The 16,719-nt window shown below is 35.3% G+C and overlaps 1 protein-coding gene across 6 annotated transcripts in view; it reads right to left on the bottom strand.

Moving 5' to 3' along the window:
• The window catches only part of wake (ankyrin repeat and fibronectin type III domain containing protein wide awake), a 199,830-nt gene that overhangs the window by 5,600 nt on the left and 177,511 nt on the right, over window positions 1-16,719 (bottom strand). For 5 of the 6 annotated variants that reach the window (XM_074179852.1, XM_074179849.1, XM_074179848.1 and 2 more), the window contains 5 exons: window positions 13,072-13,242; window positions 10,843-11,049; window positions 7,148-7,364; window positions 6,719-6,889; window positions 4,108-4,731 (listed from right to left, as the gene is read on the bottom strand). In XM_074179852.1, the coding sequence (XP_074035953.1) occupies window positions 4,108-4,731; window positions 6,719-6,889; window positions 7,148-7,364; window positions 10,843-11,049; window positions 13,072-13,242 (1,390 nt within the window). The remainder of the gene's footprint in view (window positions 1-4,107; window positions 4,732-6,718; window positions 6,890-7,147; window positions 7,365-10,842; window positions 11,050-13,071; window positions 13,243-16,719) is intronic. The other variant, XM_074179850.1, reaches the window with a different exon arrangement.

Genomic DNA, 16,719 nt, shown 5'->3' with positions numbered 1-16,719 from the left:
GTAGCAGGGATCTGAGTGGAAGACCAGTTTCTCTCTTCCTGGTGTTGAAAGAAAACTGAACTATCACCTTTTATTTACCTAGCTTTCATTTAATTGAAACCAAATATTTTTTGTGGATTTGTGGTAAATAATAAATGTATTATTATTATTATATAATTGATGCAATAATATCAAAATTATTTCTGCATTCGCGAGTGACAACAAAAACCGGACGATCGCATTTCTCGAGTCAAAAAATTGCGACGGTGATGTGAAGTAATCCACAATAGAATATCTGGTTAGGGGCGTCATGGAACAGAAGTCACTGGAAAACTACTTTTTCTATTAACGATATGGGTAATTCTGAATGATATGAAGGGCCAATGTCGATGATAGAAACAGCAGCAACTTCTGAATCGACTTTTCCGACGAAAATATCAAGAAAACTGGCAAATAGAACTGAAGAAAATCATAGAGAATGAGAAACCAACGACCACAAAGTGAGAAATTCAGTTCATATTGTGAAGTACCTACACTTGTAAGATTCAACATAACTAATAAACACATAACTTTTTAGAGAAATTTTTTTCAAACAGAATGTTAACTTGGTATGAAACGCCTACGAGTTGTATTTGCTGCATTTTCTGTCAACAGACCTGTTCTGGTTCATGTCATCTTCGGTTTCATCAGATTGGAGTCCAGCTTCCTTAATCTTGTAGCTGAGTTATAGCCTGGTTCTCTGATGAGACTGTTTATAAAGGTTGAAAAATCATCCCACAGCATGTTCATGAATCATTTCTGTCCACAACTGACTCATCTACTGTTTTTGAAAAATCAAAACAGTACAAACTGGGATCCAGAACAAACCTAATGAAATTTAATATGTAATAATTGAAATATGTACCGGATGTTTTCTGTCTCTATGTCCTAATTTTATGGACGTATTCGGCAGTTTGTGAGAAATCGAGAATTTCAAAACAATTTTTCCAAGGTCCAAAAATAATGAGCAAAAATTGATGCAGCTCTATAACTCTAGTAGGTAAGCTAGCCACGAAGAAAAATCTCTAATGACTGAGCCAAATGAATCCACAGAAGTGTTGCCAACTCCATAAAGCTGTTCAGGTAAAGGGGTTCAGGTAGAGAGATTCATGTAAAAAATTTATAAAGTCAGAAAAGTTGGATCGAAACATTTATGGAAAAATCGAGGCATACTTGAATACTAACCTAAAAATGCTCTCTGTACCCGAAATATTTCGAGCAACTGTTCAATGGAACGAGTAACAAAAATATAAATACGTAGATCAAATGATCATAGTAAATAGATAGCGTAGGTCGATCGGTAATTAATACACAAACTATAAAGGAACCTAAGAGGTGGTTTGATTCATCTGTTTGGACGGTTCATTTGACGGAAGTGGCAGGGTATAAAATGTACAGAAAAGGTTATCAACAATAAAACAAATCAAAAGTACAAAAAATTTCGAAAGTTCAAAATAGTACACATGTTGACAACGCCGTAACTTGTCATCTTGTGACGTCATTCTCTTCTTGATGTGAATATCCTTAATTCATATTTATATTATGCCATTACCTGGCAATTTTATAAAAATCGAACACATATTATAAATCTTTTTTGTTTTGAACCACTATATTATATATCCAGATAGTACATAGTTTCCTTGGGATACCTTCATTTCATTATCCGTTCATACCTCAGAAATTCTCTCTAATAGTACCTTGAATTTTCACAGTACCTACATTATAAAAGAGTCCTTGTAGCACTCACCCCAGGATGGTTTATTGATACCCAGATAAGATCCGAAGAATGTCATCACAGTAACATCCCAAAAGTAACAATATAGTCATGAGTACCTGTCATGTGCCTAGGAAACTATGCGACTGAATTTCAATTTCAATTGGAAGAATCCAACCTCATATACAAGTCAATAAAAATATTCTCGGGCAGTCAAGCAGCGTTGGGAGCAATGTCTAAATTGGTAGCAAATTTCCAAAAACGACTCTCCCCGATAGCAAGACTCAACATATTGTCTCTGGTGTGAATTCGTGGCCATACTGGCCTGGAAGACAGCGAGGCTGCTGACTCCCTTGCAAAGGAGGATGCAGCAAGCAGCTTCATCGGACCAGAACCTGTCATTAGCATCGCTTTAGGCTTTGCCAAACAAATATTGAACATCTGGATGACACGAAGATAAATGGACTTCTGGCACAATCTTCCAGGATTGCATCACTCCAAGCCGTTTATTCACCTTTCGAAGCTTGATACCAAACAGTTGTTGGACTTCAGTAGGGATGAAGTACGATGTCTAACAGACCTTCTAACAGGTCACTATCATTTGAATCATCACATGCAGAGACTCGGACTGTCGGAAGACAGTGTGTGTCGTCTCTGTTAGGAAAATGATGAAACAGCAGATCACATACTTTGTGCCTGCCCCGCTGGGGACCGAATCAGGTTTTTAGAGTTCGACAGAGCCGTACTCTTACCATCTGACTTGAAAGACCACTCACCATACAAACTAATCGGCTTCGTTGAAAAGCTGGGTTTATTTGGTCGAGTGTGAATAGGTGTGAGCCACAATAAACCCTTGCGTGCTGCAGTGGAGGGTCGAATAGATCCACTCACTTTTGGACCTAACCTAGCCAAACCAGTCATGTGCCCTAGAGGTATCCGTGGATTGACTCAGGAGGATGGTATCAAGAGTTGATGAAAATGATCAAAGGAGAGCATAACATTTTGTATTACAATTGAAAGTATTTCGTAAAAAACGAGTCTAACATGTTGAACGATTGTAAAAATTTAGGATGGTTGTCATTGAATTCCAGTCCGGATTTGTCTTTCCTAACAAACGACATCCAATGACAACCAAAAACCGATCTCCATGATATATCTGACTGTTAACGAGTAACCGCTCGTTTTATATTTTTTTTTTTGAAATATTTCATCAAGACTGATGACTAGTTTCTCTATTCGAATATAAAGAGAAATGTGAATATAAAGAGAATATAAAGAGAAATAAAAGGATTTGGAAAAGCTGAATACACTTATTTGAATTAATGAATCGAAGAGGTTTTGTATTAAAGTGTATAATATATTAAAATTCTTGCAAAGCGCTTTCGACTTTTGTCATCATCATCAGTGTCATCATCAGTGACCTGTTGCCTGACAAGTGAGCACTGATGATGACAAAAGTCGAAAGCGCTTTGCAAGAATTTTAATATATTATACATTTTAATACAAAACCTCTTCGATTCATTAATAAAGAGAAATGTATTGCTTTCGCATCTCTCTTGTTTCATTGTGGTGGATATTCATCCATAGCATTAATTTTTCTTTGTTTCTGTTGTGTTCAGTGGACAGTTCTGTGAAATAAACTTTCCAAAATGGTTTTTTCGCACGACAATTCGTAATACTTCAATCACACAGAGATAGTCTATTTTGAAGATTTTTCTGTAGTGCTCATATCTTCAAAAAAATATTGAGAAAATATATACTTTCTCTCAAAATTTTCATTTTCAGATGATGAATATTTGTAGTTTTATTATGAAAGATAAATTTAATTTGACATTTCATAACAATTCAGATACGGTACCAACAATCGAAAATATTCCCTGATGTCACAAAGCATAGGTAGTTTTGAAGTTTTGTATATTCATAACCATGAACAATATCGATTTGAAATTTTTGTCATTGTATTCTGGATGATTAGCTGTATCAAAATATTTGAAAGAATCCACCTGAATAGATTTGACTGAACGATCCTATTCAATTGAATATCAGACCCACTCACTACATCATCCATTCACAAAGGATGATATCCAATTCAATGTTTTGTATTGAAATAATTTTCATTTTGACAGTTTCCTAAATTGTTGCCGGAAATTCGGATCCCTTCTCACATATATGGAAATTTAGCTGAGTATGCACAGTCGGGTAACTATATAATATAACCTCATTAGATTGAAAGTAAACTATGCAGAGGTGCTAATTTGCTTAACAAAACACAGGGGAATAACGTAGTGGTGATTTGGTTAGTTCTATAAAGCTATCAAATGCTAGAAGCTTGCTTGTATTTAGTTTCAAAAAAACTCTTGTTTTATTCTACTCACGCTGACACATGTGGATTATCTCGAATTTTACAATGGGGCAACATATTCGGAGATTTGGAGGACACCACAACTTGTATCATATCCACGGAACTCTGCATCTTCAAGTAAGCCAGATATAGTCCCCTACTCAATTTCAGACTAGAAACCTGATGGTAATTGATTTGTTCTTGGATACTGGCCATGAGAATTTCTGAAATACTATGATCGTCACTGAGCACCATTTTTTTGAAGACTTTGTTCATCGGTAACCACCTCGAATTTAACACAGACACACTTTTTGGAGTTTTCACATAGTTTATAGTACTTAACACCATTGTTCCTTGGGAATCCCGCAGAGGTTTGTAATAGAGCTGACCGAGATCTTGAAGGCAGAGAGAGGACTGCATTTGCATGGCTGCCGTCAGCAGCTTGGTGCGAAAATGAATGGCTGATGACGAGTGCTTTTCCATTTCGGATCTGAGGAGCTTCGTGTCGTCCCAGGTACAGGCTATTTTCATCAACCAGTGTAGATCCGTGTGGATGCAACTTGGGAATGTTTCGTCTATTTCTATCACAGGTAAAAAGTCTTCATTTGTTACTAATACTTTGTCTTCGTGGTATAGAATACATGCTAAATAAATGCCCCTGAAAATAAAAAAGTATGTATGAGTATAATCATTGAGGTATAATGATTTTTCAAATGAACATTCAACTGATTTTCACTATGAACAACTTTTCAAAAACCACAATACACCGAAAAACTATATGAAAATAGAAAAATATACTAGTTTTGAAGATGTTAGCAAGGACGGAATATGAGTAAAACACGAATCAAATTCCATTAATAATATATATGTTATTTGAATTGAAGGGGTTATATTTTCAGGAGTGATTACTTTTTGGGAAAAAAGTTTTTGGCTTTCTACTACTTCATCTTGATACAAAAAATTGATTACTTCCTTCCTTTCTTTGGAAGATTCCCTCATTCCATTTTTTAGTATCAAGATGGAGTAGTAGAAAGCCAAAAACTTTCTTTCCCAAAAATATATGTTATATATTAGGTTGTTTCGAACGTGTTTATGAGTCTATTTTGAACTGTAGTATCTCAGTGAATACTTATTCAATTTAGTCAAAATAAGCGCAATTAGAGTCAGGGCACTTTTGCCAACGTAACACAAGTGGATTAACTTCGTCGGCATAAAAATTGGATGCTCGGGTTTCGATGAAGTTGAAGAAGGCCATTCTTGCCTGGTACTGAGTGGCGAAAGTTCCACCGATGAGGAAGTTATCAGAGTGCTTGGAAGGATGGTAGTCAGTTTGTTGGCGAGAGGTCTGGGTAGTATAATGGGTGAGGCCGAACTTCGACGCCCAATATCCTGTTATTTTCGGATGGTGATTTGTCAAACGTGCGAACGGGCGTTGTCGTGAAGCAACATCGGGTCTCTTCTGCTGACCAGTGCTGGCTGCTGCTGAAGCAATTTTCGGTACATTTCGTCGATTTTATCACAATAGGACTCTGTTCTGATGGTTTGGCCCGACTGCAGAAAGTTATAGGGAATGATACCAGCCTGAACAGACAGGGTACAATGAGAATCATAATTGTTATCTAAATGCCGAGACATGTCAACTTTTGTTTGTCTGAACATATTGACTATCCAGCCTATGTGGTGAATTTGTTACTTGGAGCTTGAAAGTATAATTATAGTAATTGATTCTAAAATTGAAATCGTGAGATCCTAATAATCACATATCATAGATTTCGTATTGAAGTTATTTTATTTACGGGTTGTCCTATTGACACGATTTATGTTTTGACAGCAATAGTGACGAACCAGTAGGTGATAGAATATAATTAGACTATTTTTCGTCATCAACCTCTGGAGACCGACGGGGAATCCAAACAACAACAGTTCGGATTGATGACACAGTAATAGAATATTGTAAGACTGTTTTCCGTCATCGACTTATAGAGGCTAAAAAATATCATTTCAACAAATGAAAAAACCTCATTAAGGGGCCGTTCAGATATTACGAAAGCATATTTATTACAATTATTTACTACCTCCATCCCCCTTGTCAGCAAAAGTAGGTGAGCAAATTCCTTCTCCCCCTCCCATGATTGCGTAAACATGGTTAGTCCTTATCGGACTTTTCTTGTAACTTATAATTAGGCCACATTTCGTTAACTATCTTCTGCATATTTTGTACTTCCGTATTTGTATAAAATTTTTTGAAACTTTCGAACAATTTTAGGTATAACTTTGTCTGTTTGAAACGAAATCCTAATTAAACAATTCAACTTTTGCGCGCGCGGTAATTCCCATACTCAGATATAAGCGAGTACCTAAACGTAAACATCATTTGAAACACAGGCAATGTGTGGGATGTCTTGTGTAAAAAAATAAATAACTACTACTGATGTAATCATCATCTAGATCCCCCTCCCTCATGTCAATCAAAAATAAGCAAAGCAGAAGACCCCCGCCCCCAATAGTGCTTGCGTGATACTTGAACAGCCCCTGAGAAATTAGCAGACGTCTTCGAGAATAACTTCATCCAATCTCAGACTTCGTCACTTTTCGAACTTAAAAGTCACAATCTTTCAGTATAAATTAAACAGTGACACACTTACCTTCTGAGATGCTTTTGGAATTTACTGGCAGCCGTAAAAAGCTGTTTGATAGTGGTTTTCTTTTTCTGGACCCTTCTTTGAGAATTCTGTGTTTCCAAAATTTCGCTACCGGGCCTAAATTGTTTCACCTCTTCCATTAGTTCATCTAATTGTTTCAATTGGTTACCAAACCTGAAAAATAGTTGCATATATTCAAAAAACATATTTTAGAATCATTTCATTATTATTTTATCCTTATTCCACATTTTACTGTAGTTAGATGGATGTATAGGTATGTTAGAAGTAGGCGATGACAGTATTGTCTAGTTGTCTGCAGTGGATAGCATTTGTCGGTTGATTTCAAAACTTGGCATTACCAAGGACCACCTTTGAAATTCATGGTCTCAATAACATAACAACAAAATCATTGAAATTGAAGCCGATATTTACCTTTCCTCCTTTCGCTCGATAGCTCTCCAAGTGGAAGGTACTACTGAAGATGGAGTGGACGTGAAGAAAGCGCCGAAACCTTTTAAATTGCCACAAGCCGCCCGGAAAAAGTATCGCCTTCCCTGAGTTAGTTCTATGGTACAGTTAGGATTGGATATCTCTAGTATTTCTTTTTCACCCGTAATTATCGAGAAATCTGCCCGCGTAGACCATTGTACTGAAAAACAAAAAATGCCTTTCGTTCAAATGAAGTATTTTCTCAAAACATCAACCGCCTGAATGAAAAACATTTCTTTCCTGATTTCAAATATTTCATTTACTGTGAAAACCCTTTTCACAAAAATAAATCATAATCTAAAACTAATTAATACAGTTCATTGTATGATTTTCACTATGAAGGATTTTACAAAAACCTTTATCAAGCATAAACTCCTTTACGCTTGAGGAAGAGGAAGATCAAACTAGTTTGATCTCCCTCTTGAAGATGATCACTTGGTGATCGAAACACGAGTCGAGGTGTTAAAATAACGGTTTGGTGTTGGTAAAAAACTCTAGTAATATTCATTACTTTACCAAAGGTTCCAAACAGTGCATCACAAATTTACAAAGGTATGTACTAGTTCTATGTTATTTTCATTTCACTGTGAAAACTTTCGTGAAATTATTTTATCACCCACCGGTATGTTGATGCTATTTTTATGAATGTCAATAATGATTATTGATGAGAAATGAGAATTCTAACTTCTTATGTAACTCACGTTATTGCAGTTTCGTCTTACCAGTTTCCTCCTACCACGTAGTAACGGATACATCCATAAATTTATAGAAAGAAGTGAGTACAGCTAGACAAACCGCATACTGAACTTTGAACTGAAAATGAAGTACCATGGCAGAACTTATGGTTTAAGAAAAAGTGCCTGGGAAGGAACTATATCAACAGCAGAACGAGGACAAAAACAACAGCAGAAGAAAAGGCAATAATAACAGCACGAGTGATCTGGCTGAAAGATGAGGGCAAAACACTGTTCTCAAAAAGGAGTATCCTGCAACATTATCTGAATAAGGTATTGCATGTGAACTTACTTATAAACTCCATCAGAATTTGACATTTTTTATGACAAAATCAGGTCTAGAATTAGTAGGTTTGAATACCGAAAGTACCAAACTCAACATAAGAAACTCATGGCACTAACACAGAAACACAAACATATCATACATAACAAATCAGTTGAACCAGATATCAAATTCAGTGAAAAAAAAATCACTCATTCGACCAAAGTAGAGTTTGACATAGAGGAAATTTCAATTATGTCCAAAAGTCTGAAATTGGCACCAGGAATAATAAACAAACCAGTTTAGTTACGTTAATAACAGATACAGCTAAATATAGCTGATAAATCGAATGCCATCGTTATACTTGAATGAAGAACATACATTCAGAAATTTGAATCAGTCATTCATAAGGAAAATGTTACTGTCATCAAGAAAGACCCAAAGAAAAATGGTAGGAATGAACTGAAAAATCACCTTTCAGATACCGGATTGAAAAAACCCAAACCCCGCCACAGAATCATTAGATGTAAAGAGTTAGTACTCTAACCTACCGTATAGCGAATGTCAGCCCCTCATTTTGAATATATCAGATCAACCCAAAGTAGATCATGTAACTTCTTATGAAATTCCGACATCTTTCGATGTATGTTTGAATCAGAATCACTTACAGTTCAATAACAAATTTTATGAACAGGATTCAGGTTTTCCAATGGGCTCACCCCTTAGTCCACTTTTAGCAGACGTGAATAAATTGGAGACCACCATAGTAAATTCCGAACTGGGTAAAAAATATATTGATTTTTGGTATATATGATATTTGGTACGTAAACGATATTTTCATCTGTTTCAGAGGTACTACACGACAGCTGAACTAAATCATGACATTTCTGAATAATCTTAATGGAAACATGCAGTTCACACTCAAAACAGAGATACACAATACATACTTATAATGAGTTCAATGTATTCAGAAAACCGTGGTATAGAGATTACAATCCCAAGTGATCCTTCCCATCACGACAGTCATAAATCAGCAGCCTACAATTCGATGTTACACAGTGCGTTCTCGTTACCTTTGTCTGCTAACAATCTGGATAAGACAATTAAAACAAATGTACAGATAGGACGTAATAATAGTTTCAACGCAGACACAATCCAGAAGTTAGTTAGAAAACATTGCCTCAAATTTACGTACAGATTAGTACACCCTCTGATTAAACAATCAGGAATCAAGAAATTCGTAACATATTTAACATATTTTGGTGAAAGGACGTAAACAATTGTGAGCTTTTTTAGAAAAGCAATGTGAGAATAAAGACCAGAAATCTGGTGTTAATAAGCTTAAGTGTCCGGATTGTAAAACTGTTTATGTGGGACAATGTGGCCGAAATTCTTCAAAACGGTATGCATGAAAGGTCCTTAACACTAGATGGAAAGAGTTTGACGTTCTCAAACCATTCCTTGGAATGCAACCACGAGTTCCCGAATCTAAATGATATCGAAATTCTGCACTATGCAGGCAAGAGTTGGAAACTCAATTATTTGGAATCCTTGGAAATTCTTAAACATGAGCATTGCGGATGTGAACTACTAAATGACCAAATTGACCTGGTCTACTCGCCGGTTTTCTGATTAGCGTACCCACATTGTCACACATTAACAAAATTCAGGTGATGAAGTTATTAAGGACCATCTATTATTACCGACAGTGGTTGCAAATGTATATAAGAGTTTACATTGTTAATCATTTCAGTTTATTGTAGCAGAATTCGTTTGAAAATGTCCTTGTGGGACGAAACTGCAGTACCGTTATTTACAAATACAAAGTGGCGATGATCTCTTGGCTACATTCATCAATTGAATGATAATCGGTCGGTTGACTTTTACCCATTTGAGCAGAGTCCGTGCCATAACATAGATAAAAAGATAAGCAATACCTTCTATGTGACTATTTTTATATTTTATCATGCATCCATTCGAACAATGTATACTTCCTTCCAATATTTTTGAAATGTTACCTATATGCTTGATCATGTTTTTCGGGAATTTCATCGTACAAAATCACATCTTCAGAATGCAACTCAGCTGCGTTATTTATTTTTGAAATAATTGGATAAGCGAAAAATAATACAGTACATTTCTGTCTGAGTCGAATGAAACTATCTGAGATTTGAGCATGCATAAAATTAGATTCAAACTCAAACGATATTTGTATTCTCTTGGTTCCATCACCCACTTTCCAATATTTACTTTTTATTGAACCCATTTAGTTTCATTGATTTTTTTCATTGATCCAGTTCCCTTCAATAAATTATTAGCTTTTGGGAAAATATAGTTGTGGTTATCATTGTATATCAAACCAAAAAAGAGTCAAAAACATGTATTCACAAATAACTTTGAAACGAATATTATTTTTCTTTATTGAGACATTTGTTCTGTTAGAATAAATTGATGAATATTATATGAAACCCTGTGAGTGTCTTCTCTTTATTCCTCAGATAAAGAGTCTCACTGGGCTTGAACCCATCACTTATTTCTGACTTGTTCATTTAGGTCTATCATTCATCATGAAAAGAAATAGCTAGATAGAAGCGTTAGACATAAAATTGCTCTTCCGTGTGCCTAAACTGAATGGGTCTTACCTTTGAACTTGGTGGTAATTGGTGAGTCACTAGCTGTGGGTTCCTGCAATCGCACCGCGACAGTAGAACAGGAAGATATATCCAAAGCTACAAGAGACGGAGGATCAGGAGGTCTGGCTTGTGCGAATCCTAGCACAAGTCTTTTTAAAGATTTCGCTCTTCTTCCCCAAGCTACTGCTTGCTTTTCTGTGTCACCACCGGCACAGCCTGTGAAATAATACTATTTTATATAAAAAATTATATTATTTTTAGCAGAAGGAGTACATGTACAAAGAAATAAAACAGTTGATAGTTTCGTAGAATGAAATCGAATAATACACCTTCTCTAGAACCAGACTTGCATATCTGAAACTTTCAGAAACTGCTGAAAAATACTGTAGTATCAGAAGGCTGTCAAGAAATTAGTTTTAGGTTATCTTGGATACGAATAATTTGATTTTTTGAAAACAATATAATGAAGAATTCCTCTGGGAGAGGTGGAGGTGAAAGTGAGAAGGTGACTGAGATAGACAACCTGATACTAGTCGTGGTTGTCGCTCCACCAATTTATTATCAAAATCAGTGGTGCTACGTTAAACCACTCAACTGTCCTGATGATACCTTGGCATTTCCAAACAGCGCTATCTGGCGTTGGATCACAAGCTATTGGCGGAAGTGGGTTTTATTGATAATAATAAGTTAGTGGTGTCAATCTTGCAATACTAAATTCCATGCTTCGCCAAGGCTAGACACTTTTGATGAAAGTGATGTAGGCATATACTTTTTTATCATGTTGATGCTACTCTTTTTACGTAGGTCTACGTTGAAAATGCTTTTTTTGTTAACTTATCACTATCATAATCATTAATGTACAAGCCTAGCAGCCCGTGCCTTAACTGTTAACAACTGAAACGAAATGGTATATCACCTTATGTATCAAATCTGATGAGAAATTTTGTGGAGGTAGGGTCGACAACAAAAAAAAAAAGAAGTTCAGCTCTCAATGGAGAGTAATTTTGTATAAACTCCGGTTCTGGGTTATGTTGAGGATTCAACATTTCTGTGCAAACTTCTGTTCCCGCATATGTTGTCAGTGATACAATTCACAGAATTTTGAAGTGATGATAATAATAATAATGATGATGAGACTTTTATTCTTGGTCCCCAACAAAAAACAGAAACAAACAAAAGGCAGGATTCAATCTCTGCAATAATCGATCAAGGCATTCTTTCGCAAAAAAACTATAACTAGGTATTCTACTAGTAACTATTAACAGTAGTCGTGAGGAACAGTAATCACACGAAACTGAATACATGTAATTATACTCGTATTATTCCTTGAACCAGACAACTAAGATAAGGAACAGTAGTTGTGACAACAGTTTGTCATAATCCTAATACATTTTCAACCTGTTTATAAAAATGGAAGATTTGAAGAGTATCTTAATATTTCAATAATATTCTTGAAGCAATTGAAAAAAAATTGGAAACAAAAGTATGTTTTATTCTAAAAGGGTTAGTTAGTTAGTACATTTTGGAATTTTGAATTCAAATGCTGCATATCGGTTTTGAAAGATATTTTCTTAAAAGGTAAATTGGTGTTTTGATGATCTTATGAAATAGAGTAGCAGAGTGGAGCTTGCGACTGACCTCCACGTTGAATAAACCTAAATCTCTGAACAGGTGTGAAATGTCCTGCCATTTTCTAGAGAAACAAATTTCATTCCTATGTGATGAAAATGGTGCATAATTTTGATGAACATGATGAAAGTCTGTGAATATTGGATAATTTTTATCGAGGATATTCTCAATGGTGGAAATCATTTCCAATGAAAATAACTTTCAAGTAGTCCTGGAGGATCTTGGGATGAAGTAAGAGTATGAGTTGAACAATTTAGCAACACCATGAATAGGAAATGTGTCATTGAAGCTCAGACAACAATGGTGTGCAAAAAGGTTCTCCTGTGAACAAGATTATAAAAACGTGTCCATTTTGACCAACCTTTTTTTTACAATATCTACTAACAATCACTGATAAAAGTGAAGAACAAAACAAATGTTTGATCAATTTAATAGCGAAGAAAGACTTTGGTGATAGTGTTCTTTGTGCATGAATGTTTCTGAGAAAATCCTGAATCTGAGGAGAAATAATAATAAAAAATAAATAAACTGAATGAAGGTGGGGGACATGTTTGTTTCGACACGGCAACAACAATTTGAGCTGAATACTAGTTCATAACAAGGTTTCACCTGTCATGGATGATGTTGGATAAGCATTTCCGATGATACTGGAGAATGAAGCTCTGGTATTCGGTGGTACGCCACAAGGATCTTCTAAGAGTCCACCGAGTTCGTGAAGGCGCATTTCAGCATCACCCAGTAATTGTTTCAAATGCGATCCCAGTTTTTCTGTACTCGAAACTGTAAAAACAATTGTATTACAGAGAAAAATCGACATGAAAAATGTGAGATCGTTTTGATTGACAGAATTATAGTTTCTGGATAGCCAAGGAAAAGTACACACTGTTTCAGTGAATTTTCTACTATTCTAGGACCTTTTTTAAAATTTGAGAATCAGCAATAGTTATTGAAATATTCGCTGAAAACGAACCCTTTTTTTGTCCCGAAGTTATTTTTCGGGTGTGTTGGCCGTGTTGTACAGGTTTTTATTCCTTACGTTCTGTTTGTACCTGACGTTTGGTCTATTGGTTCCGTAGTTATCGAAGTTAACGGACGAAGTGCTTGGGTTATACTATAACAAGACTTATGAAACTATTGGAAAGTGTCCCGGTTTCAATCCATTGGGAGTGGGAGTGGCTTCCTTCCTATTGTTTGCAATGAATAACATGATTTGATGCAATTTAGGACAGGTAGCCAGATTCAACTTATGTTAATTCCCTATTTTGTTCGATTGAAATTGTTTTTGAGTTTATGAATTTCTATTTCGGACGGCAATTTTGAGTTTCGTCAACTATCTGTGTTTTTTCAATGATACCACGTGAGTACTTTATTTGGGTGCATGTACTAGTTGGTATGTATGCCCGAGCTGATAAATTTTTTGTGTTCACAGACCCCTGTAGGTAGGTACACTTCTTTTCGTGGTTCCATTGTAGACGGTCTCACAGCTACAAGAGTCTCGGTATACTCTTGGTGATGCTGAACACTTTCTAGGGTTCTTAGCTGATCTTAGACCTCTCTGGTAGTTTTCGTTGGCCTGAATCTTTTATATGCAACTCATAAATATTCAAAATCGATATTGTGTTCATGAAAAATGTACAAGATTTGTCAATCGTCTAGCTTCGATCGTTTCCAAATTGTTGAAAGCGAATAAAGATAAAACGATCAAAGTTTCAACTCATCAAATAGTCGACCGTCTAAGTTGATCGTGAACTTTGCGACAGGGTGAATCTTTTCAATTATCTTGCCGTTGTTCTAATTTGTTTTTAATTGTTGGATTCCGTTTCGAAAAAGCACTTTCCCGCAAATTCCAATTAGAACTGTTTAATTCGAATTGTAATTACCAAGAGTTTTAACTTTGTTTACGTTGATATAAATCGTATAATTGAAGGGATTTTCTAATTCGACTCATTTGACCATGATGGTGAGTTAGTGAAGGAAGATTGTATGTATTTGTATGTAAGTACGTTCTGAATGTTCAAATAATCAACTTTTCTGTTTTCGAATTCAACGAAAAGGTATTCATACTCCCTTTAGTTTTCTATTCACCTGTTTTTATATAACTTCCAAAATCACTATTCTTGAGAAAGTAGAAAAAAATTGCCGAACATTTGTTCATGGTTTCAATGAATCCAAATACAAATACTACAATAAATTTCTATAATTGTGACAAGGTAGGTAACCCTGTTTAATTCCTACATGCTATTGTTTTTATTGCTTACTTGTTTTGCTGAAGTATTTACTTAGTGCGGAAAACTCGAATAGTCAACGGTATTGAGAAGGGAATTTTTTGAAAAAAAAAATCAATTTGCAGTTATTTTCTTTCTTTCTTCCGAAGTTTCCCTACATTTTTGTTTTTTCAAAAACCACACCTCACGATTTAATATCCACAAACTTTATTTGAAAAATATATCACATCACAACATGTTTCACTAGCACAGTAGCTTTCTCGAGTGATTTGAATATTCACTTGAGAAATCACTTGAGAAAGCTACTGTGTAGTTTTTGAAATTACTACTACTTCATCAAGTAACGACCGAATCAATCAGAAAATTTTTGTTTTTATTTAATGATGAAGAAGTAGGAAGCCAAGTAGTTTTTCGTCCAAAAATTGAATAATCAACTTTTAAAAAACTGAGACCAGTTATATAGAGAGAAAATTTATCCAAAGTTATATTTTTGCAGATGTAAAACATTATAGAGAGAACAAAACAGACGAATAATGTTCAAAAGAATCCAAATACTGATTATTGATTCATAAAAAGTGAATCTTTCTTTTAAATACGTAAAATGAAAAGATCGATATTATCATTTATTTTCTTGACAGTTTTCTCATCTCCTCCAATAACGGGATTAGTTTTACCTCATCTCTCATGAAACTTCAGAAACCACGAAACAGATACTTGTGAGGTTATAGTTTATATTTATAATGTGGATTTTACTAGTTCGGATTTTTTTCAAATTTTTCAAAATATATTTTTGATTGTTTCATTTTTAATTTTTTGCTTACTAAAATCTTCATTTTTTCACTCTGTGGCCATTTTCATCTTTTATCTTGATTATTCTATTCGTTTTATTGCTCGATATTATTGATATTTTAGCTATTTATTTCAACTTAATTTGTTCTTTCAGATATTTTAAATCATATTACAATCATATTAGTCAATGGAAGTCCAAACTAGTAAAATTCATCATCAAACATTGTTAACCTCTTTCAAACAAACGTTATATTTTTATTCCATGTGTCATTTATAACTTTTTCAATTTAGATCTTTCTAGAACACATTATTCTGGAATCATCACTATTTTTGTCATTTCTAATCCTTGAAACTCTACAATAACCACGAAGAAAAGTTAGAATGAAGTTGGGAAAAGATGGAAAAATTCATCTATTTGAAAGAGCCTATCACCGGAAAAAAACCTGGTTCAATTCAAACACTATCAAATAGTTTACATGTGGTTCTGATTCAAGAGAAAACTGATATAGGAGGATTACATGAAACTTAGAACCAAATTCTCAGAAAGCCAGGGCAAACTGGCAAAAATCTTTCAAGAGACAATTCACGCGTCTAGCTAATAATTCCAATCAAAATCCTGAATAAACATTTTGTCAGCTCTGAAATGGTTTGGAACTGCTTAGAGAAATTATATGACCTGATCAAAAACAATTCAATTACCATACTTTCGGGAAGCAAGGAATTGGATGAAGACGAAGAAGTAGACACAAATAACGAACTTTTTGGGAAGTCAATAAAATGGATGGCTAGGAGGAACAGATTATCGGTAATCCGAAAAATAAAAGTGCAGGTTCCTGTGGGTTGGGCTACCTATCGGGCGCGCCCCCAGGTAGCGGATAGGGGAACGGCCAGGAGACTGTAAGCCTTGTCCAGGAAGTCAATGTGGCCTTACGGACGGGGTCGCCAGACTCCTGGTTAATGGCAGAAATAAGTAGGGTGACGGGAACTAAAACCCCCATGAGCTTTTGCAAAACATGCCACCGTGGACCAGCCTACCCAAGCTAAAGTGCAAGGAATCGTACCGATATCTAAATGGCCGCAGGATGATATGCGATTACAAACGCGACAGTAGTCATGAATACCACGGACTATCAGAAAAAGATGATGAACATCCTCCAAGACGGTTCTTATAAACCATCAGCCAGAGACCCGACGACATATTTAGAGAAAACCACAAAGGCTAAAATCCAGTCTTTCAAGCTAG

Source organism: Leptinotarsa decemlineata, unplaced genomic scaffold (assembly GCF_025532065.1).
Source record: "Leptinotarsa decemlineata unplaced genomic scaffold, Ldec_3_MD MMD2_tig00026282_RagTag_RagTag, whole genome shotgun sequence".
Classification (NCBI taxonomy): Eukaryota; Metazoa; Arthropoda; class Insecta; order Coleoptera; family Chrysomelidae; genus Leptinotarsa; species Leptinotarsa decemlineata.
The sequence above is the reverse complement of the archived record's forward strand: the minus strand, read 5'-3'. Positions and strand labels throughout refer to the sequence as shown.